This window comes from Zea mays, chromosome 3 (genome assembly GCF_902167145.1).
Source record: "Zea mays cultivar B73 chromosome 3, Zm-B73-REFERENCE-NAM-5.0, whole genome shotgun sequence".
Lineage (NCBI taxonomy): Eukaryota > Viridiplantae > Streptophyta > Magnoliopsida > Poales > Poaceae > Zea > Zea mays.
The window spans coordinates 2,628,241-2,652,288 of record NC_050098.1 but is presented as its reverse complement, the minus strand read 5'-3'; the positions used below and the strand labels follow the sequence as shown (position 1 = coordinate 2,652,288).

General features: G+C 41.0%; 1 protein-coding gene across 2 annotated transcripts; it reads left to right on the top strand.

Moving 5' to 3' along the window:
• Positions 1–3,068: 3,068 nt before the first annotated feature.
• LOC103649553 (indole-3-pyruvate monooxygenase YUCCA4) lies at positions 3,069–6,876 on the top strand. 2 transcript variants are annotated; one of them, XM_008675275.3, is made up of 5 exons: positions 3,102–4,161; positions 5,657–5,699; positions 5,784–5,905; positions 6,004–6,126; positions 6,255–6,876. In XM_008675275.3, exons 1-5 carry the CDS (start codon positions 3,427–3,429, stop codon positions 6,444–6,446), a joined length of 1,215 nt encoding a protein of 404 aa, XP_008673497.1. In that variant the 5' UTR covers positions 3,102–3,426; the 3' UTR covers positions 6,447–6,876. The 2 variants fall into 2 exon arrangements, with proteins under 2 accessions (XP_008673495.1, XP_008673497.1); XM_008675273.3 differs by having other exon boundaries at positions 3,069–4,161; positions 5,657–5,905.
• Positions 6,877–24,048: the final 17,172 nt, after the last annotated feature.

The window sequence follows — 24,048 nt, the reverse complement described above, 5'->3', positions numbered from 1 at the left end:
GTTGAACAGGGACGACTAGATGACAAGACACATACGGAGGAGGTCAACCCTAAAGACGAGGGGATGGATCCAAGAGTAGCCACTAACTGCCAACCCCCACCTTGGCCTATAAAGGGAGGAGATCAGCCACGAAGACGAGGGATGGACCCAAGAGGACACGAGACAGAAGCCACTCGATATAAGGCAACCACACATGCTCGGAGAGACCTGAAGACATATAGGCCAGAGCCAAGGCTTAGCTTATGACTTTAGTTCCGTAGTATTTAGTACCACCCTAACATAAGAGACTTGCTCCCTCTTTCGCCTGCTTGTAACCCGCTTGTAACACCTACTACGAGCATCGAGCAACAAAGGTGTTGGTAGCACGAGCCACCGAAGACTAGATGTAGGGACATTATGTCCGAACTAGTATAAACCTAGCAATCATCGAGCACACTGTCCGAAGCCCAGAACGCACACATAGAAATTTACTTATCGGAATGGAGATTCGAAACACCAACAGTTGACGCGTCAGGTAGAGGCCTTGCGCATTCTCGACAGTGTTATCCTAAACGGGCGTTTAGACCGTTTACACGCCGTTTAAACGCTACTCAGTAGCTAACCGTGTTTTCCATTAAATCCGGTATAATATGTTTTTAGTCCATTTAAAAACCTCGTATAGTTCGATTAAATGCTAAACAGAGGATGACCGACTATTTACCGTTTAGCGTTTAGGATTACACTGGTTCTCGACGAAATTTCCAAGCTCCAGATGGTTGGTCGTGACGCCGATCAGATTCCCGAAGCGATGATCCGCTTCGAGAACCTTAACTTCGACCTCAACGACAACTAGTAGGGCTCTGGAAGCCCGAACCCTTCATCCCAGGAGTCTTACGCTATAGTGAGGGCCCACAGAGGCCCATGTGTTGTTCTCGCTTCTAGAGCGATTGCCCGCTTCGAGAGTCTCGACTTTTCGTCGAAAACAAGCCATCGACTATGTTCGTCGATAAACCGACGAACTTAGTTTAAGTTCATAGGCTTATGTGATTAAGTTTGGTTTTTCACCTATGACCAATTCCTTGTAGTGGGGAACTAATTAATCATACCAGGGAAGTCAACCAGACTAGAAAACCAATCGCACCAGCCGCACACAATTAATGGGATAGATCCGCTGCAACGCACAACACCAAATATTGAGCCATTCAAGGTTTAGTTCAGCCATACTAGGTTCACTTCAACCATTCGTCGTTTTAAAATTTTTACAATGAAGCAACAATTCAAGGTTTACTTTAGTCATTCCCAGATAAACATTGAGACATTCAAGATTTATTTCAGCCATTTATGGTTTACATCAACAGACAACATGAACAATTTTTAGAAATTCAAGGCTTGCTTCAACTGTTAATCGTTTTTAAAATTTTACAAAGAAAAAACATTCATCAATTTAAGGTTTACTTCAACCATTCAGAAATAAACATTCAACAATTTAAGGTGTAAGTCGAGAATGGGAGACGTATGGTGGATGAATGGAGGCATGACAATGAGGAATTACGGATGATGAGGTGGCATGGGTCAGCATAGTGATAAATTGGATCGGATGAAAGCAGACTTTGGCTAATTTCATATGGTGATGGAGTGGGATTAGGGCTGGGCAAAAAACCCGTAACCCGAACCCGGAATACCCGAACCCGAAATACCCGAAACCCGAATTTTGTTCGGGAATTTCGGGTAGCAACTTGCAAAACCCGAATTTAGTTCGGGTAATTCGGATATCACAATCGGGTACCCGAAATACCCGAATTACCCGAACTTTAATGTGTCATGTACTCATGTTATGCTTAATTATTAATTTATACATTTATAATTATGTGTATGTGTGCATAACTAGTGATTGTAGATTGCTTGTGTTTTATATGTCCATGTGTATCATTATTCAAACTATATTTTTATACTAATTTAATAGGTGTATGTGTTTTTATAAAGGTGACACAATAGTTCGGGTAGTTCGGGAATACCCGAACCCGAAATTTTGGGTACCCGAAATTTCGGGTATTGCAAAACCCGTTGTAATTTCGGATATCGATTCTCAAAACCCGAAATTTTAAAAACCCGAGTTACGCGACCCGAAATTTTCGGGTAACCCGAACGCCCACCCTAAGTGAATGTGCTAGCGGCCGTGGGGGGAAATTAGTTTGGGTGGCTGGCAATGGCATGCATGCTGGGGTGGTTCGATGGGCTGGTGTGTATGATTGGGTGGAAGTTAATTAGACAGGGCTAGTTCGGGTGACTAAGCCTGGGTGGTGAATAGTGTTAGAATTAGTCATTATTAGTTTTAATTTAATTTAAAAAACATTGTGGTGCATGAGACGGCATGTATGTGCATGTGTGCATGACTATGCATAAACAGGAAACAAAAGTAAAACATGCACAATTACTAAGAACAGAATGTACCATGCACGGTGACCTATGCTCAAGACATCAATGACTCAATTCATATGAGACATCTCGTGTGTGTTTTCGATGTAGTCGTACGCAGTCGATGCGGGCAGATGTACGCAGTGCAGTCTCTCGAACGGCGCCGACGACGAGGAACCGGATCAGCGTTGGTCGAGCGGACGGAGCGAACAGTCACGAGTACACTCCCCAAAAACCTGATCGCACGCACACCCGTGCAAGTGTAGCTCTGTGGACGACGATTTCGGAGACCCGCTCTCCTACTCTCTCTGTGCTCGCAGAAGGTGGGACGGGAAATGATCTGAATGCCACGCGTTTTAGAGTTCGCGTAACCAGAAGAGCGTTCACATCCTCCGTATTTATACACACGCAGAGGGAGGGGAACGGACAATAACGGTAGCCATAAGAATCAGAAATTGGCAGCCATAGTATTAAAGTGAGTCTTTAACATTGACTATTATTGAATATTAATTTGGGTTAAACCTATATTAATCTGACAAATACACACTAGATAAAGCTTTATCTAGTCGATAATTACTGAAGATCAACTCAGTGACGAATAGCGTGTGTGTATGTATAAGATTCTAAAAACCGGTTGGAATAATAACCACCGCTCCCTCCGTCTCTATGTTCTCCTCGACGAACCACTAGTAGTAGTGGTGGTGCCCGTGTGACCGTGTCCGTGCTCCATCGCAAGAGAGGAGATGAGATCATGAGAGCGAGATTTAGTGGTTGCACATTTGATCTATCTATATATATATATATGAACCGTCTAGCCCACATCCTCCTCCTCCTGTAGTCTACCTCCACACCTGTTACGACGGTACGACCTCTTGCTCTCTACCTGCAGTGTCTATCTGATCATTGATGAGCCAACAGCCCAATATCCCTGAGCTAATTCAGCTGTGCCATCCATCGAGCTTCTGCTGTGCTGCTGGTCACGAGCGCACATATATATTATAGACTACTACTCTTCTGTCGACGGCGTGCCCTATGCGGCCGGCCGAGATCATGGACCGCCGCCGCTTTGCCGAGACGGAGGGCAAGAGGGCGCACGACCCGCTGTACAGCCCGCGGCGCGCGGCGAGGGCGACGGCCACCGGCTTCCCCGTCGGTGAGCACGGGGAGGTGCTGGCGGGGCCAGTGATCGTGGGCGCGGGGCCGGCAGGCCTTGCGGTGGCGGCGTGCCTCACCATGCGGGGCGTCCCGTACGTGCTGTTGGAGCGCCATGGCTGCGTCGCCTCGCTGTGGCGCCACCGCACGTACCGCAGGCTGCGCCTCCACCTGCCCAAACGCTTCTGCGAACTGCCGCTCATGCCGTTCCCGCCAAGCTACCCGGCCTACCCAACCCGGGAGCAGTTCCTCGCCTACCTCGAGGACTACATCGCCACCTTCGGCATCAGGCCATTCTTCCGCCAGGCCGTCGTCAGCGCCGAGCACGACGGCGACTTCTGGTGCGTCCGCACCCTCGACGGCGGCGGCACCAGCCGGGAGTACCGCTCCAAATGGCTAGTCGTGGCCACAGGCGAGAACGCGGAGCCCGTCGTGCCTGACATCGACGGCATCCATGCCTTCAGGGGCCTCGTCATACACTCCAGTGACTACCGCAGCGGCGAGAGCTACCGGGGTAAGAAAGTGCTCGTGATCGGCTGCGGCAATTCCGGTATGGAGGTGTCTCTCGACCTCTCCAACCACAATGTACACACGTCCATGGTGGTGCGTGACTCGGTGAGAAGATATATAGCAGACTCTTCATTTTCAAATCTAGTTCATTGACGATCTCGATCTTAGCGCACGCGCGCGCTCTCTCTGCCACTTTGTCTAATTTTGTGGCTTAATTCCATCGTCTGTGTTTTGTTTCGCGATTTGCTTATTATTTTTTTTAATCTTATTCAACCAATAAATAGATTTGGTTTGTTCTTCAAATTGTGGATTTGATTTTAGAACTTGTTTGGATACACTTCTCTGAGCATTTTAGCTCACCTTTAATACCTAATGCTCTAATATGAGGTAGGCTAAAATTTAGAGTAAAATCTAAACATGCCCTTAACTAACCACTGCAATCACTAGTACCTAATCGAGATTTAAAATTCGGAGATTTTGTGTTCTGATAATACTATCCTACTAACATTAGTGAAGAAAAGATGCACACAAAGGTGGTATCTGCATCTTTTCCATGGGTGCAACTTTTTCTTCAATCCTTTATTTCTTTTTGTTCATGTTATATATATGTTGCAACAAAAATATAAGGAAATAATTGCATGACAGTTATTCTGCTAACTACTATATATGCAATTGCTTGGTCTTAGTCGGCATCTATCACACTTGACCTCACGTGTTCATGCACTTAGATTCCCGAGGCTGTGATCTCAACCGCATGTGTTAATCTGCTTGCTTTTCTTCCTTGGGTTAAAGAAAGCACACGAGCTGGCTAGCCGCTGGCATGCATGCCAAGAAAGAGGCCGTGATTCTCCATGGAACTTTCTCGGGATTCATGAGCATGCGCTTCATCCTTTTCAAGGAATAACAACAGAAAAAACTAAACTTTCCTAGCTACATTTGGTTCTTCCAAGACAGACTGAATTTTCAAAAGCGCCAAATTCAGTCCAGTTAGCCAAATAAATAAATAAATTGGAGTAATAACTAACAATAGCACTAAGTAATATATATATAGTTAGCAGATATGTATGCCCTTTGCGATATTGTGAACGGTCGGTAAGAAAAACTCTTCAGGATTGGCCTCCGCGTACTTTTCATACACTAATATATATATTGCATATAAAATTTGCGTCTCCTCTCTTCTTTTTTCTCTTATTGGAACGTGATTTGCAAACCATTACTACTTTGATGCTGATAAGCATATATATGCACACCACCAGGTAAGGTGTTTTTGTTCTGCTCCCACGCACTTTGCAAAGTTGTAGTAGTACACAACCTAGCAACCGCTACCTTGCAACTAACACAATATCTATAAAGCGCAGGCTAGCTCCTCCAGGTGTTTGGGCCCTGAGGCTCTCAAACCTTTTGCCAAATTGCTTTTTTAAACCTGCATCCCTCTCAAGAAAGGAAACAAAAACAAGAGCCACTTTGATTTGCTTCCCCCTTTCGGTGTTAGTTTATAGTATCTAAGATAGATGATCATTTCTCCAACTGACTATAACTATAATCAATGCATATCACTACTGGCTCTTACTCTCATGTACATTTTCTTATTTTTTTTCAGGTGCATGTTCTTCCAAGAGAGATCATGGGTGTCTCCACTTTTGGTTTGTCCCTATGGCTTCTCACGCATCTATCAATTCAGAAAGTGGACCAAATACTCCTGGTGCTCACACAGCTTGTGCTAGGAGACACCGCACGCCTCGGCATTCCTCGACCTAACATTGGTCCGATGGAGTTAAAGAGAGTCTCTGGAAAGACACCAGTTCTGGATGTGGGAACTATAGCCAAGATCAAATCTGGAGACATTAAAGTAATTAATTTATTTTTTTTCATTTAGACATTGTTGTGGTTATATAACTATCTTAATTACACATCCTCATAGTTTTGTCTCCATCGCAAATTTGTTAGGTGTATCCAGCAATTCAAAGTTTTCAAGAGCATGGGGTTCAGTTTATTGATGGCAAGTCTGAATCATTTGATGTTGTGATTCTTGCCACTGGATATAAAAGTAATGTTCCTTATTGGTTGAAGGTATGCAGGTTTATATAAAAAGTAGCATGTTATGTACTTAATATGACTTTTCTTTTGGCATGTGATCCCTACCATTGATGATGTCATGAAAATACATTATTGACCTAATTTTTTTCGTCTATTCATAGGATAAGGATTTGTTTTCAGAGAAAAATGGATTTCCACATAATTCAAATGAATGGAAAGGAAAAAATGGTCTTTATGCTGCTGGATTTTCAAGACGTGGGCTACTTGGTGTGTCTATGGATGCTACAAATATTGCAGATGACATCCTTGGATGTTGGAATGACTTTGGCTATGAAAGACACAAGAGAAAATAATATGTTATTTGTGTGATTGATAAGGATACCATCTCCAATTTTTACTCAAATATTTTGTGGATACGTGTACTTGTCTATTTACATCTATTCGAACATGTGGATGCAATAGGAAAAATATTGTGCTAACTTCTCCACCACCACAATCATACCTACCACCACAATCATATAGTTGCATTAGACAAGTACATGTAAAAGTTATAGGTTTATCTTTTGTATTTTAGTTTTGCTCTAACATTAGATCTTCTAATTTGAGAGACAATCGTTGGATTCTTTTTCTTTGTGAGGTTGAAGAGATTCTTTTATTTTGACAAACAACGCAAGTTGTTTTTGTAAGTGTTGATTGTACTAGATGAATGGGTAAATTTCTTGTTTTTCTTATAGTGTGGTAATATTAGTTGCAATATATTTTTACCTTGGTGATGGGTACACATATTATTTAGTCTTCATGTGCCACTCAGTTCTTAATATAATTGGTCTGAATATTCAAATAGTTAGTGTGTTTTATAATATTTTTTTATAAATAGTGATCTTTTGTTAGAAGCATACTCCTCATCGAAATATTTTTCCTTCCGCAACAAGCTTGCTAGGCTCTAGTAAATCATGCTAATTTGTTGATTGTCCCATAATTTTATGTCCGATAGATCATTTAAATTGGATAGAAGTCGTATGTTGTGATGATTACTTGGGGTTAGTAAATAGTGGCGCCTAGATTTGTTGAGTAACAAATATAAAATGCAAGTGTGTAATTTAGACCGTGTTGAAATTTTAAAGCTTTATAAGTCTTATATATCATGATCATCTAAAATTTGTAGAAACTAGCACACTATGATAGATTTGTGAAATTATATCACTTTGGATCTCTTAAAGAACAGTATAGAAAATCAAGCAAATGGCAATCAAACTTCGGTTGAATGTGTGGCAACTATACCACTAGACCACAAAACTAAAGGAAACTATAAAATACCAAAAACACTATAATGTTTCGTTTTCTAGAATAAGGTAAAATAGCGTCAAAATTCATGATTCCATATAATTTAATTATAGTTCTAGCTCAATCATTTTACGGATATATTCACTATCAGAATTCGGCTATTTGCCTAGAGTGCCCAGCTCTTTGTCGAGGGAAATTTATCAGGCACTTGGCAAAACACACTTTGTCGAGTGCCACTCTCGACGAACAATGACACTCGACATATTCACACATACCTCCTTTGCTGAGCGCAAAACACTCGGCACACAGTGACGCTCGGCAAATGAGGCTTGGCCGACTGTCAAGCTCTCGGCAAAACGTGACGCTCGACAAAGTGCCGTCAGCAGACGTCTTTAATATTATTTTAGTCTTGATATTTTTCAACAAAAAATGTTCCTAATTATATAATCTTAATTCTAGATAAAATTGCATTTAAATATATCACTGCCAATTTCACCATCTCAAATATAATATAATCTCGCCACACTTAGAGCTAGATCGTTGTGTTGTGTCAGATCATGTGCAAACATTATACTCTTAGGGCTAGTTTGGAAACTTCATTTTACCAAGGGATTTCCGTTTTCCCAAGAAAAAAATGAACTAAATTTCCTTGTCAAAATGTAAATAATCCCTTACTAAATTCGCTTGGGAAAATGAAAATCCCTTTTTTCTAAGGGATTTCTAGCCCTTATTGATACTTATTCTACACGAGAGCATATTCTTCGTTAGTTTACAATGTCGTCACTTCACTAGTGTGTGCAACCTTGCTCCTTAGCTTTTTCTAGAGTCGCGTGATTCTATTTCCTCTCTTCCTTTGCATTGCCCTATATGTTACTTTCCACTTTGCGAGGTTTTGTGTCTTGCATCGACAAACAGCAACGTAAAAATGGATTCTTTGTGGAACCTCATATTGTGTATCGGACATGCAAGTTGTAGAGTTTAGATATTTTTTCTGTTCACAACTGGTCAATTATTGCCTACCGATGATGAACACGTTTTCCCACTTTTTCATGGACTTTTGGGTTATCTACTCATACACTTATTGGAAGTACATATGGGTATAATATATGTGTATACTAACTGACAATGGTAGTGCAAGTTGATGTTTGCGGCAGATATATATGATGAGCACTAATCAAGTGACTTGCGAACCAATGTGTGGTGAACCATGCGTTGGACTTGTCTAGATCAAAATGAAAAATTATCTTGTATTGGAACTTTTTTTATTGAAATGGTTATTATATGTGTGTGCCAAAACTACTTATTACCTTTGATTAGTTTGCACCTACAATACTTATAAAAAAAGTAACAACATATGTTCTTGCATAGCTTGCAAGTCTTGATCAATGATCGTTATATTCTGAATACTAGGAAATAGGTGTAATTCATATGTTTTATGCATTCAAATCGTGATTTAGAAATGATATATCATGCAGACATTTCTCAAGGATCTTCAAAAAGGACAGAAGGTCACAACAATTAACTAGAAGTGCTACTGGAATTCGGCTCTTTGCCGAGTACTCTTTGCTGAGTCTGAATAAAGTGCAGGCTAGCTCCTTTAGGGTTGACTCTGTTTACAAGAAAAGTTAGGCCCTAAAACCATAGAAATGCACGGTTAATTAAATAAAAATCACATCGTCCTAATTAAGCGACGAAAAACCAACAAACACAAAGCAAACTAATAACACTACAAAGCCGACCACATATCATCCCTATTGTTAAGCCTCATGACAAAAAACAACCAAGCAGCCCTGACTTTTCATGGAAAACCTCGACCAAAACCACCATGTTGCCCTTCATGCACATAGGTACCGCCAACACACCTAGCTAGATAGAGACTGCAGGTCTACAACACTTCATCACTATCAACTGTCAAGCATCATCATACTCCCAATAAGGAGCAGCACCCACTACAAGAAAATCCTCTTAATCCGTGATGAAAAATTTCTATCATGGATCATAAAAAACCGTCACAAAGCAGTGTCCAAAAAAGTTTCAGATATCATCATGGATTGAACGCCGTAGATTAATTAGCTTGCTTAACGGTTTATCAAACACCATCACTAACTAATGGAATCCATGACGATTCTAGATCGTCATAGAAGAATCCAAGGACTAGTTAGTCCAACCCAAGCTCAGTGCCTTCGACGGAAAATAATTGTCATAGATCAATTGACATAGCATTATATAGACACATGTAGATGATGACATGGATGCCCACATATAACTAGATGGGACGCGTTTGTCACATTATTAGCTAGTGCCATAAAATATTACAAGATACACGAACCATACAGACAAGCATATATTTATCCATCTGATATAATTGATGTATACAACGAATTCAACATATACAAACTTAATTTAACATTTACAAAGTTGAAGTGTTAAACATTCCTCTCCTAGATGTGTACATGGCAAAGAAGTATTGTTATACTAGTCTGAACAGAACTGCGAAGATAAGGACTGTTCCGATAACTGAAGGGACTACGACAACCTATCAATCACAGAAGAGCAGACTCCAACAACCAAAGAAGCAAGCAGCACACACAAATGGGCAAGTGTTGAAAAGGTTTAGACTTACCATCAAACAGACCACAAGTGATCTAGCAATAGAAAAAGAGAGACTAATATGCTGCTACTGTACTACAACCCATGTTCATATCGTAGCACACATGCTGATACTGGTAGACAAGTGTTGTCGCTAGTTTGACATTTTACCTCTATAGCACAAAAGGAACATAGAAAAGGATACCACCCTATGTTGAAATAAAGCATGAATGGTCGGCCTCTGTAGTTGTCAAATTTATGTCGTTGGTGATGCTGAATAGCAGCTTCACCACTTGTCAGATCAGATGTTGCACGAGATGAGGACAAAAGTGAGCTGAAATAGGAATATTACACCGCAAGACAACAGATCCAACTGCTCTGAATCTATCAAAAAGAACTAAATCACGACCAATAGTTTCTAAACTAAAAGGGTGTTGCTTTGCTGCGCGTTTACAGAAAACATCAGTTTCAAAAGCACAAAATTAAGCAGACTAATAAGAAATCGCACCTCTCTCACCAAGTCGTAGGGCTCTAGCGTAATCTTCTCATTGCTCCTCCTGAGGTTGACGACGACCACAACCTCGATGTGGGAGGAGCACGAGATGTAGACCCTGATTGACCCAACTTATTTCACACATTTTCTGCACTGATTTAAGTAAAGTTGAACCAAAAATGGCGCTTCTACAACAGTTTATCAGCTCAGCTGCTTCTCAGAATAGACTAAAAGCAAGCAATAAGTATAAGTTGTTTTTCACCCGCTTCTCAAATAAGTTGTTTTCTAACAAGTTGCGGCTATGTAAAACATGACTGTAGTATAGTTGTCCCCTCCTACACTTGTCCATGGCGCAGATGGTTGGGAGCCTTGTCCGAGAGTACCAGTTGGACTTGCTGATTTGCATCCATCTTGGGATTTCATCAAACACCATGGTAGGATGCCATCTATGTCACCATTAAGCCATCACAAACGTTGCACTAGCGAGCGTCCTAGATCTATGTCATCATTAAGCCATAGGTGCATAAGTAGATGCTGATAGGGGAGCCAGTAGTAGACAGGGCCCGGTAAGAGGATTTGTCGATCCTATACACGACGTGGGAGCTGACCCTGAGAAAGGTTGAGGAGCTCACCGACACAGAGCTATTGACCATGGCGCTGGTGATGCATTTCACATTATGGTGGCTTAACGAGCTCATTCAAGGGTAGGCAAGTCATGTAATCCTAAATTTCACCTCTTTTTTAATTTAGTGATATCGTTGAGCTTGTTTTGGACAATTATCCTCCTCGAGCATGTTCTTATTTGTTTTCTTTTTATGGCTTTCACATTTTAGGATCTATATTTGTATAAATAGATGGCTAATACAAGAGGAAAAGTTGTTGTAGTACAACACCAAAAATCTAAGAGTATTCATCGTGTTCTTGAGAGTTCGTAGTGATCGATTCATCCTCGTCGGAGCTTCAATCATCGTTGGATAAGAGTTATGAATAATATCAGGTATCAGAGTCATATGAGTCAAGGATGGATTGCTACTATACTCCATAGGGTGGTGGCCATAGAGGGCGATGATGTCACCATGTCTCACCCTCGCAAATGCCATGTAGAGGCACCATTAGGTCATGATCCACTGCACCATCACAAAGACATCTGCTGCCAAGACTTAGTTCCTCATGCTCACAAGTACAACCTACTAGGAGTGGGACCGATGCAGGTGAACTTGGAGGCGATAGGATGATGGTACACCGTCAGGCCAGAGAAAGGCGAGGAGATCGTCTACCATCACGACCATCTAGTGCTCACTGCAATCCTATGATTCGTGCTACCTAACATGTTGATCGGTCTTTGAGAGAGGAGAATAGCGGCAATAGCGTGGGCAATGATTAAGCACATACATGTCTTGGTCTAGTGGGCACGTGAGGCCAATGCGCAGCAACTCCGTGGTGAGTTCAATGTCTTGGTATTGAAGGAGACGAAGAACACGGAAGATTTTGTTGACTGCATTACCAGGCTTGTTGTTGATCTATGTCTCCTCGGTGACAACATCACTGACACCAAGGTAGCGTGAAAGATATAGAAGGTCATGTTAGAGTACCTAGCTTGGGTAGCGATTTTTCACGAAAATTCTACTTGACATAAACAACATCTTCGTTGTGGAGGTGACCAGTAGGTTGCACACTATCGAGCAGCAACACAAGCCAGCGTTCGTCCTTCACAACTATGGTCGACTGCTTCTCTGTAAAGAGGACAGTTCAATAGGCTCAAAGTCCACAAGTCCAAGGAGAGGGGCGGCAGGAGTAGCTCCACTAGCGCTAGCAACAAAAAGCACAGTGGCCACAGGTGAGCCGTGAGCGTGACAATGTTGAGAACTTCAGCTCCACATCGTCTAACGACTACAAGGGCTAGTTCGGTGGTGGACAGGGTCACAATGATGACTAGTGCAAGTGATGCAGTAAATATGGCCATTGGGGCAGGTATTGTCGTAGCAAGCCCAAGGGTGAGTCTACATCATGCAAACTAAATAAGACTTAGAGCCCACACTATTGATGCCTCGAGTTGTGTTTCCCAAGACATCATCGTCCCTAGGAGTCGTCACGGCTCTACCTCCATCCGAGCACCAGCCACTATGCGTCATGGAGGAGAAGGTCTTTGTGTAGCTTGATGGTGATATGGAGCATGATGGTATCCTCCAGTACCTTGATAGTGGGGCAACCAACCACATGTCGAGCCATTAAGACGCTTTCATCGATATCAACATGATGATTCACAACACTGTCAAATTTGGTGTTGGCTCGAAGGTCACAATAGAAGGATTTGGCACTATGTTGTTTAAGGACAAGATCTATGAGCACCTCCCGCTCATGGGGGTGTACTTCATCCTAAGGTTGAATACCAACACCATCAGCCTTGGCTAGCTTGACGAGGGCACCGAATGCGATGTCCACGCCAAGCACGACGTCCTTTGGATCCATGATGACAAGGTACACCTAATCATGCATGTCCAATGCTCGGTGAATCGTCTGTATCTACTATGTGTGAAGATTGGGTGGTCGCTCTGCCCGATTGCACGTGCCAATAGCAATGCATGGTTATGGCATGAGCACTACGACCACCTCCACTTTGACATCTTGTGGAAGCTCGTGCAGTGGGGCATGGTGCATTATGGTCCCATGTCGAGCACGTCCATTAGTTTATGGTGACTATGTCACCCCAAGCTGAAGAGGAGTTCATTCCCGTCGCAGGCAAAGCAACGAGCTAAGGGACTACTAGATCTAGTTCATGGCGACCTATGACCCCATCACACAAGCGACACCCGACGGTAAGCAGTACTTCCTTCTGTTGGTTGATGACTGGAACCAGTATATGTGTGTGGCGTTGCTCACCACCAAGGGTGAATATGCAGTTCCTTCACATTAGCGAAACACATACTTCGCTTAGAAGCCCTACTTCACTTATTATGAAAATATTGCTCCTTCACCATAGCGAAGGCAACGTGTATGCTTCGCTTAGAAGCCTTACTTCACTTATTGTGAAATATTGTTACTTCACCTTTAAAAGTAACACATATGATTTGCTTTCGCTTATTGTGAAAATAGCATTCCTTCACCTTAGCGAAGCTAACACATATGTTTCACCTAAAATCTTTGGTTTACTTATTGTAAAAATATATGTTTTGCGTTTTTAGATAGGTTAGTGTTAATCTTTGTTGTAAAGAAGGTTATCACTATCTAATATATATATATATATATATATATATATATATATATATATATATATATATATATAATGAGAATTTCAATAGAGACTACCTCGTTAAAAACCCACTCACCCTATGAGGGCTAGTTTGGAAACTGAATCCCTTTCGGGATTGAAGTGGATTGAAGAGAAAATTAGTTTATTTCTATCTCAATCCCTTATAATCCCGATGGGATTTAAGGTTCCCAAAGTTGCCGTGAAGGATCTCCGTCGCGTGGAAGAAGAGTGGAACTCTTTTATATTTGCTTTGAAATTGAAAACTAGGATGTAATAGTACAAATGTTAACTCATTTTTATATTCGCTTTGAAGTTGAAAACTATAATGTAGTAGTCCAAATGTTAATATGTTCGTAATACCTCAATGTTCTAGGTGTCGTCAAGTTTTTTTTTTTTGCCACTCGTGTGTTCTCAAGTGGAATGATCATGGTCAATTTGTTTTTGTTATAAGATATGGTCGTTCCCATTTTTTGTTGAAACTTGCCAATAGGGTATTTGCTGAATTTTTATTTTTAAAACAAAGCATATAGGTGATAGTTCCCTTAGTTTATTTTCTTGTTATACCACTTCTTTGTCTCTTTTTTATATTGGCTCAGATTTTGAATGGATTGCACTCTTTGTTCTTGGAGTAGTCTTTTTGTCATCGGCTGATGTCCCTCTCCGATTAATTATATATTTGTTTTTGGTCCTTTAAAACTAACTAAACTAAAACTAAATATTCTTAGTAATAAACTAAAGCTTAAAAATGCTAACCAAATTTAAAATAAACATAAATGTGTCAACTCAAAAGTTTAAATAAATAAATAACCCAAACATAGAGCACATGCTACTGCATTCAACTAATGTTTTATAACATATTCGATCTATCTAAAATCATTTATATATAAAATATATTTATAACTAATGTTTAAATAAATAAAATAATGTTTTATATAATTATATACATGATCTGTGGACATAGCCTCGCTAGTCAGTGATTGGCCGACACGATTGATCATGCTAGAGTATTGGGACGATCCAACGTGATAATTTTATAAAAATAATAATGTTATTTTAGAAATAGATAAAAAAAAATCTATGTTGAGACGAGGAGAAAGAAATTGGAAACCACGCAACAGGAAGAGCCGTTAATCCACGATAGGACACGGTAAATTTATGTTTCGCTATCGGAGGCGACTCTTTGATAAGAGGAAATGTGAAGACGAGGTACCAAAAATCGAGGGGCTATGATTTAAATGTTTTCTCGCAATTTTTTATGACCTTAAATTAATTTTATTTCAAAAATAAATAAAAATAGTGTTTGGTTATAATTCGATTCAACCCTTAAATTTTATAGTGTTGTAAAATTTAGAGTGTCAACCATACTCATGAACGCTATGTTTTAAAGCGACAGCGAGCATGGGATTGTTTGCATGACTCCTGGGTGGAGCTGCCTGGCCCAGCCATCCATATCCATCCCAGGCGTCCGATTTCAGTCGCGTGGTGCTAAGATGGTTGACTGCCGGCGTACTGTCTGGCAAGGCAGCAACGAAACAGGCCCTATATATGTCTGGCCTGGACGGCATGGACGACCGGTGCACTTCGATCCCTCCATCCATGCATCGCCGTCGCAGGTGATGGTGCTGAAGCAGTAAAAGCTGACCGGCCGGCCGTCGTTGTCGCGTGGGTAGAATCGAAGGCAGTAGTAGTACTTGCGCGCCAGCTGTCCAAGAACCAGAGCCCCTGCGAATGATTGAGGAATGGAAGGCGGGCGGCGCGCGCACGGGTGAGTCAGCGAGTGCTCCGGCGGTCCCCGGCCGGCGCCGAACGCTGACGCGCATGAACAGTGGCCGAGAGAGGAGGCTCGGCCCTTGCGTGATTCCGCGCGCGAGCATCCGTCGATCGCGATCCTGCGCATGAACAATGGCACTTGGCGCTGCTGCTGCTGGCCACTGGCAGGGCAGGGCGGGCGGGAGAATGGCGGCGAGACCGACCTGACACGCGGGCATGCACGGCACCGCGCGCGTGCGCCCCCCGTGGTGCCCACGGGGACGCTTCATGCTTGTGACCCGAACCCAGCGCGGCCCCCGCGCCCACGTGATGACAACGCGCGCATCGACCGAGATCGACGACGGCGACGGGCAAGCTAGCTAGTTCCCGGCGGCTCGGTCGTCGCTGTTAAAAGTAAACGGTTGTGTGAAGAGAGAATGAGAACTCGTAGTCCCTTTCCATTGATCTAGTACATATTTATACACAGTGAAGGGGTGTCTTTGTACCCCTTCGTGGATTACAGAGAGAGAAAGAGTTACAACTTTTCACTAACAGACACCTTTTCTAACAGACACCTAATCACTAACTATCTCTATTTCCCGGAGTCCTTTGCTTCATGCATCCTGGCGACGAACGGTTGTACCTTTTCCTGAACGGGTGTCTTTTCATAAAGATGAGATCACCGTTGAATTAATTCTTAACACTCCCCCTTGATCGAATCCATTTTATTGAGATCAACTTGGAATATATAAACTAACAATCTCTAATCTATTATGTCTATTATTATCTTGTAAAAACCCTGTGGGAAAAATAGATGATATGACATATGTCCTATGTTGATATTACCTCATTAAAAACTTTATATGGTAAAACCTCATCGAGGGAAAAATCCATAGAAAGAAAAGAGTATAATATAATGTCAACTATGTTATATTTTGGAGAGTGATACTCCCCCTGATTCCTGCAAATCTCTAAGTCGTCTCATACCTATTCCTTTAACATATTTCGAAAATGTGGAATATGGTAATGACTTTGTAAATAAGTCACCAAGATTATCACATGACTTAGTTTGCAAAATGTTTATTTCCCCATCCTTTTGTAACTCATGAGGGTAAAACAATTTTGGAGCAATATGTTTTGTAATATTACTTTTTATATAACCAGTCTCCATCTGAACAACACAGGCAGCATTATCTTCATAGATAATGGTTGGTGAGTTAATTGAACCAATGCCACATGACTGCGTTATGTGGTTTATCATTCTGCGAAGCCAAGTACACTCCTTAGAGGCTTCATATAATGCAATAATTTCAGAATGATTAGTGGAGGTAGCTACCAAAGTTTGTTTGGATGATTTCCAAGAGATAGCAGTTCCACCTTGTAAAAATACAAAACCGGTTTGAGATCTGGCATTATGGGGATCAGATAAATAGCCAGCATCAGTATATCCAATTAAAGTAGGGTCTTGACTTCTACAATAGAAAAGACCAAGATCTTTCGTGCCATTAAGATATCTAAAAATATTCTTAATTCCAGTCCAATGACGTTTTGTAGGAGCTGCACTATATCTCGCAAGTAAATTCACTGCAAATGCAATGTCCGGCCGGGAATTATTTGCAAGATACATGAGTGCTCCAATAGCACTGAGATATGGAAATTCAGAACCCAAAATCTCTTCTCCTTCATCCTTTGGTCGAAAAGGATCTTTATTCATATCGAGAGATCTTACAACCATAGGAGTTTTGACTGGATATGCTTTATCCATATTGAATTTCTCTAATACTTTCTGGATATATGCCGATTGATATATAAAAATTCCTGAAGGTAAATATTCAAGTTGAATACCTAAACAAAATTTGGTTTGACCCAAATCCTTCATCTCAAATTCCGTCTTTAAATGATGATGTGCTTCATTTATATCTTTTTCGTTTCCAATAATATTGAGGTCATCAACATATACTGAAATGATACAAAATCCAGTGGAGGACTTTTTAATGAACACACATGGACAATCATCATTATTAGTGTATCCTTTAAGAGAAAGGAAATCACTTAAGCGATTGTACCACATTCGCCCTGATTGTTTTAAGCCATATAGTGACTTTTTCAACTTTACACAATACATGTTACGATTTGCCGATGGATTCGGTATATTTATTCCATCTGGAACTTTCATATAAATTTCCGAATCCAGTGACCCATATAAATATGCGGTTACTACGTCCATCAACTGCAAAGATAGACGATTTTGTACTGCCAGTGAAATTAAGTATCGAAATGTTATGCCACTCATTACTGGAGAGTATGTTTCATTATAATCAATGCCGGGCTTTTGCGTAAAGCCTTGTGCTACTAACCTTGCTTTATATCTCACCACTTCGTTGTTTTCGTTTCGCTTACGAACGAAAACCCACTTGTATCCTACTGGGAAGGTGCCTTTAGGTGTTAACATCACTTCCGAGAATACTTCTCTTTTATAAAGCGAGGCAATCTCTTTTTCAATAGCTTCTTTCCACTGATTCCAGTCTGAGCGTTTTCTACACTCTACCATGGATTTAGGATCTAGATCATTAAGGATGTCAGCAACTTGTTCAGAGAAATAAGAGTCGACTACAGTAGCCTTGCGGTCAAAGGTTTCACCAGTTTCAATATAATTGGTAGCAAGTTCATCTACCCTTAAGGACACATCAGGATTTCCCATATCCATGGTCCTCGGGTTTTCCGCTATTACTTCTTCGACTATGTGCGCATTCGAAGAGGGTTGTGTATCAATTCCACATTGTGTTTCATCAACTTGTTGTTGATGTGCATTTACCGTCTTTCTTTTCTTTAAAGGAGGCGAATCCTTATTGGTTGCCTTACTTCTCCCCCTTTTATTAGTAGGATTTTGAGTGGTTTTGTTTGGTACCTCCACTCTTTCAGGCGCGTTCCTAGCAGGAATGAAAGACTTTATTACACCTTTGTAATTAGTGAATGCACCAGGCAGGTTATTTGCAATATTTTGCAAACCAATAATTTTCTGAACTTGTAGTTCATTTTCTTTAGTACGGGGATCTGAGGAGGAGATACTCTTCGCATCCCAATCAATTTCTTGGCATTCTCCTTTCTGGTACTTGAAATCTCCCCCTAATGCCGGGAAATGTTCCTCATTAAAAATACAATCAGCGAACCGGGCCGTAAATAGATCACCCGTTAGGGGTTCTAAATACTTTATTATTGACGGAGATTGGTAACCCACATAAATCCCTAACTTTCTGTGGGGGCCCATTGAGGTACGCTGTGGTGGTGATATCGGTATATAAACGGCACACCCGAATTTACGCAAATGGGAAATCCTAGGAGGGTCCCCTCGTACTAACTCCAAGGGAGAGGAGTCATGATATGCAGTTGGTCTTAGTTGTAGTAGGTCGGCAGAGTGTAAAACTGCATGACCCCAACATGACGTAGGCAAAGAGCAATTCATTAGTAATGGACGTGCAACGAGCTTTATTCTTTTGATTAAAGATTCAGCCAAACCATTTTGAGTGTGGACATATGGGACTGAGTGCTGAACCTGAATTCCTAAAGCCATACAATAATCATTAAAGGCATGGGAGGAAAATTCAGCAGCATTGTCCATTCGGATCGATTGGATCCGATGTTCAGGATAATGTGCCTTTAGCTTTATAATTTGTGACATTATTTTAGCAAAAGCATGGTTTCTAGTAGACAGTAAACACACATGTGACCATCTTGTAGATGCATCGATTAAAACCATAAAATATCTGAACGGTCCAGAAGATGGCTCAATTGGGCCACAAATATCGCCTTGAATTCTTTCAAGAAATCTAAGTGGTTCCGCTCGGATTTTAAGAGGTGAAGGTCTTAAAATCAATTTCCCTGTAGCACATGCAGTGCATATATAATCTGAAGATTTGGGAAATTTTGCTTCAGTCAAATCATGACCAATAGAATTGGTGATAATTTTTCTCATCATCCCGATACCTGGGTGCCCTAGTCGATCATGCCAAATTTGAAATGCATCGACATTCTGAAAAATTACCTTGTATGCAACATGTTCAATGGGCTTGATGTATGTATAATATAATCCGGATTCTAGAGTTGGAATTTTTTCACATATCTGTTTGCCATATTCAGTAGGTTTGGTAAGAAGTAGATATTCTTCTTTATTTTCTTCATATGTTTCCACATGGATCCCATTCTTACGAATATCTCTATAACTTAATAAGGTACGAGTTGAATCGGGATATAATAAAGCATTCTCGATCACAATTTGAGTACCCATTGGAAGAGTGATAATGGCTCTACCAGAACCAACTATCAATGCATCTCTTCCTGCAATTGTTAAAACATTTCCTTCCCTTTTCTTTAAAGTCTGGAAATATTTTATCTCAGTTAATATAGAGTTTGTGGTACAACTATCCACAAGGCACAATTCCTCCTCCAATGAACCGTTTTCGGTAGACATCTATATTAATAACAAGAATTATGTGATTAATTCTTTATTTTATTAAATATTTATTTATACATACATATGGTATCTGATATCAATATTACAATAATAATATTATGGTATATATGAGTTTTTGTACTATCATTAGTACAACTCTTATTGTAATAACTATCTTCAAATCCTAAGCAAACTCTATATAATATGACTTCTAACTATGAATTTTATTACAACACTTAAATGATATGGGTATCAAATTTCAGAAGTAGATATCTAAACTAGATCTCCACATATGTCGCCCGAGTTGTATTCAATCATCATGTCGTCCATCTGCTGAGCGGATGCCTTGTTGTTGGAACAACCAATCTCCTTATCTTTCTCAGTAGCTTGATTGAAGTGGGCTTCATATCTTGTTCTTTTATTGCCATCTCGGAGTGACCTTAAATAAAGGTCTACCAAATGCTTAGGAGTACGGCAAGTGGCCGCGAAATGCGTGTTACAACCACACTTGTGACAAAGACGCGGTTTGTCATTTGCAACTTTTTCATTTCCACGAGCTCTCTTGTTTTCTTTATGCCTAAGGTTCTTTTTAAAGTTGCGACCACGACGAGCAGGAGGAAATTTTGGATTTCTAAGTGGAGATCCATTAAATTTCCTTTTATTCAGAGCTTTATTCTGTGCATGGTGGACCTCGGGTAGAGGTGCAGCACCAACTGGACGTAAATGATGGTTCTTCATAAGTAACTCATCATTCTTCTCGGCTTGAATTAGTGAGTGAATAAGCTGGGAATAAACTTGGTGGTTCTCTTTACGATATTGATTACACAATACCCTGTCTGACGGGTGCATAGTTGATAAAGTTTTTTGTATCTTTTCTGCATCCGTTGGTTCTTTTTCACAAAATTTCAACCTTGTGCATATGTTATGAACTGTATGATTGTAATCAGTTACAGATTTAAAATCTTGTAAGCGTAGATGATTCCACTCATGTTGTGCTTCAGGACATATAATTTCCTTTTGCTGTTCATAACGTTCTTGAAGTGCGACCCATAGGTTTCGAGGATTTTCTTCCAAAAGATATTCTTTCTTTAGATCTTTATGGATGGAAGTCCTTAACAAGAGTAATGCAGTGTACTTCGCAATATCAGTTATATTTGGATTGTTTGCGTCAGGTGCATTAATGGTATGTAAAATCCCTCTAGATGCAAAACCAATTTTGATATCTGATGCCCATGCAAGATAATTGCTACCATCGATAGCAAGTTCCTCAAATTCCTTTATTCCTTGCATTTTGCCTACAAGGTATAACCATCGATTTATTATGTTACCTATGTGGTAAATATAAAACCTTAATGGCCGTGTTGTAAAATTAAAATATTGTTTATCCTATAAAATTCTTTGAAGTCATAGATATTCGAAGTTGTTATAACCTCCTAATTATGTATTGCCACAAATTGTTATTTTAAAAAAAAATAAGGTAATATCCAGTAATGGAGTAGACCAAGTATCTAGAGTATTATTTTATGAGAAGAACATGTATAGATAATCATCATATTAAGATATGATGTAGATCTCTTAGTGATAGGCAATTTAAATTGCTGCTTAAAAGGTATGGTCTCTAGGCAGAATTATTCATTTTTTTTTTGAATAAGACGCAGCCAATGCCCTAGTCTCTATCACCTTATGTTGATTCTCAAAATAATTTTAGATACATTTAATTTAATGATATATGTGTTATATAAGAATTTGCAAATATATGTAAATGTATATTTCTTTTAACCCTAAGAACAAATCAAATATATATTGATTGTGAGAGTTAAATCTGTAGCGTAGTGTCATCATTTTTTTTTGTTAAAAAAAATACATAAAAGGCAAAAATGTACACAAACACATATATACATTCACATATTCACGGTTACATTTTACAACTGTAACATAATATATAGATACATCTAACTAATGTTATAGTAGAAATGTAAAAGAAAAAAAAATTGCTGGAATATGGAAACTAACACATATGTACAAATTAATAAAACGGGTATGGGTCTGAATGAACCATAACCATATTAAAAAGGGGAAATAGGGGTTCTGTGCTCTCTGTCGGCTTGTTAGCAGTATATCCGTAGACAACTTGGCCCATGCAGCATTCTAGCCCATAGTGGCGGCTGACGGGGGAAAAAGAAAATAAAACCAGAGGCATTGGAACCCTAGTCTCATCTTTTCCAGCCGCCGGCACCAGACGCCATCACGGACTCAGCATCCAGCCGCGAGTCAGGCCACCAGCCGCGAGCGCGCTGGTCTCCGGCCGTGGATCCGGCCGCGGGCGAGCTGGGCAGCCAGCCGCTGGCGCGAGTGCAGCATCCTGCAGTGGATCCGGCCGCGTGCGCGCTGGTCCTCCGGCTGCGGGCGAGCGCTCGGCCACCAGACGCTGCGGTGGATCCGGCCGCCAGACGCCTGACGCGGGCACGCTGGATCTCCAGCCACGAGCCGCGGGCGTGCGCATGGCCGCCAGCCGCGGGCGCTGCTCGGGCGCCAGCCGTGGGCGCGCGCTGGGCCGCCAGCCGCGGGTCCGGCCGTCTACAGGTTCGTGTCCGGTTGCCGACGTCTTGCCGTCAGTCCAGGTGCGCCGCATAAGCACGAGCAATCTGTAACACCCGGTTTTAAAGGGACAAAACCGGGTGCATCTCATACATGCGCCAAGAAGACAACATATATAATAACAGAGTGTATAGAGATAAATGTCATAAAACATCAGAGTACTTATTACATAGCGGAAGTCTTATTACAAAATAAAATAATAAAGATAAAGCGAACTAAGGATCGTCGGCGCCAATGTCGACCGAGACACGCCACCTAGATCAGATCGAACTCCTCAGTGTTAGGCGGCTCCTCTTCGACCACCTGCTCTTCTCCTGTGGGGGGGGTGTGAGACAGCAAGAGTGAGCTCACATACGTTCATAGCTCAACAAGTCGTGGGGAATAATGTGGCATGAACTCACCAAAGGTGGGAGTTCATGTAGTGTAAGGCTAATCAATGGAATAAAGGCTGAGGCTGAGCATTGCTTTTATAAGTTGGTCAAAATTTTATTAGCAATTACTAAGTGTAAGTAAATACCAAACCTTAATAATAATAAAGAAAAGTAATAGTAAAATAATCCCAAATGCGATGCAAATGTCAAATTAAATTTAAGTTCCATAATTAATCATGTGAGGGTCCGAGCCGCTCTTGACCGTGAGCACGGCTAGTATACTAGTTTTACACTCTGCAGAGGTTGCGCATCTTTACCCACAAGTCGTGTATCCCATGTCGCCTGGGTTTGCAAGGCCCTTAGACACTACCGAGGTGAATGGCTAGGGATCCACTACGAGGCCTTTACAAAGTTCCACTAGCTTCCGAAAACCCGCTACAGTTTATAGGAAGATCCAGTACAGGGTTCCTGGCTGACAGCCATCGCAGCAAAATCAACCAGGGACCTCCCCGCACTGACCTCTCCCCTACTGCCCTTGCCCCTTTCGGGTAAGGTAGTCTTCCACTAGCTTTCCTAATTAGTCAGCCAAGGGCGTCCCATTATACCCTTGTGGTAGCACTGTTTTCCCGGGTGGTCGCTCCATATTCCCATTAATTTAATGATCTTAACATGAACAATAATAATAACAAGTTAATAACAGAATAATCATGAATAGTGTATCTCCATACCCAATCCACATAAAGCAATAGCAAGTACTACCCAAAAATATTTCAGGGGTGAACAAGGTATAGAGGTAATCAAAACTGGGGTAACATAAAGGCTCCCATCAAAATTATCCTATGCATATCATTAAAATTAATACGAACATGGCTGGGAAAGTAAGTGATCAAGGGCACAACTTGCCTTCAATGAGCTCCTGCTCAGCTACTTCTACTTGTTGAACCTCAGTTTCCACAGTGGCTTGCTCGTCTACTCGCATCAACACAATACATACATAGTATAGCCAAAATCAACATCACACCAAGCATGTAAATAAAATATGCAGTAAAAATCTACATATCAAAATGAAACCATAGGAACTGGAATCACTAAATTTGGAGTTATATATTTCAAGTTATGAATTTCTGTAGCTTTTATGTATTTAATACAAGATTAAGTATTAGATAAATTT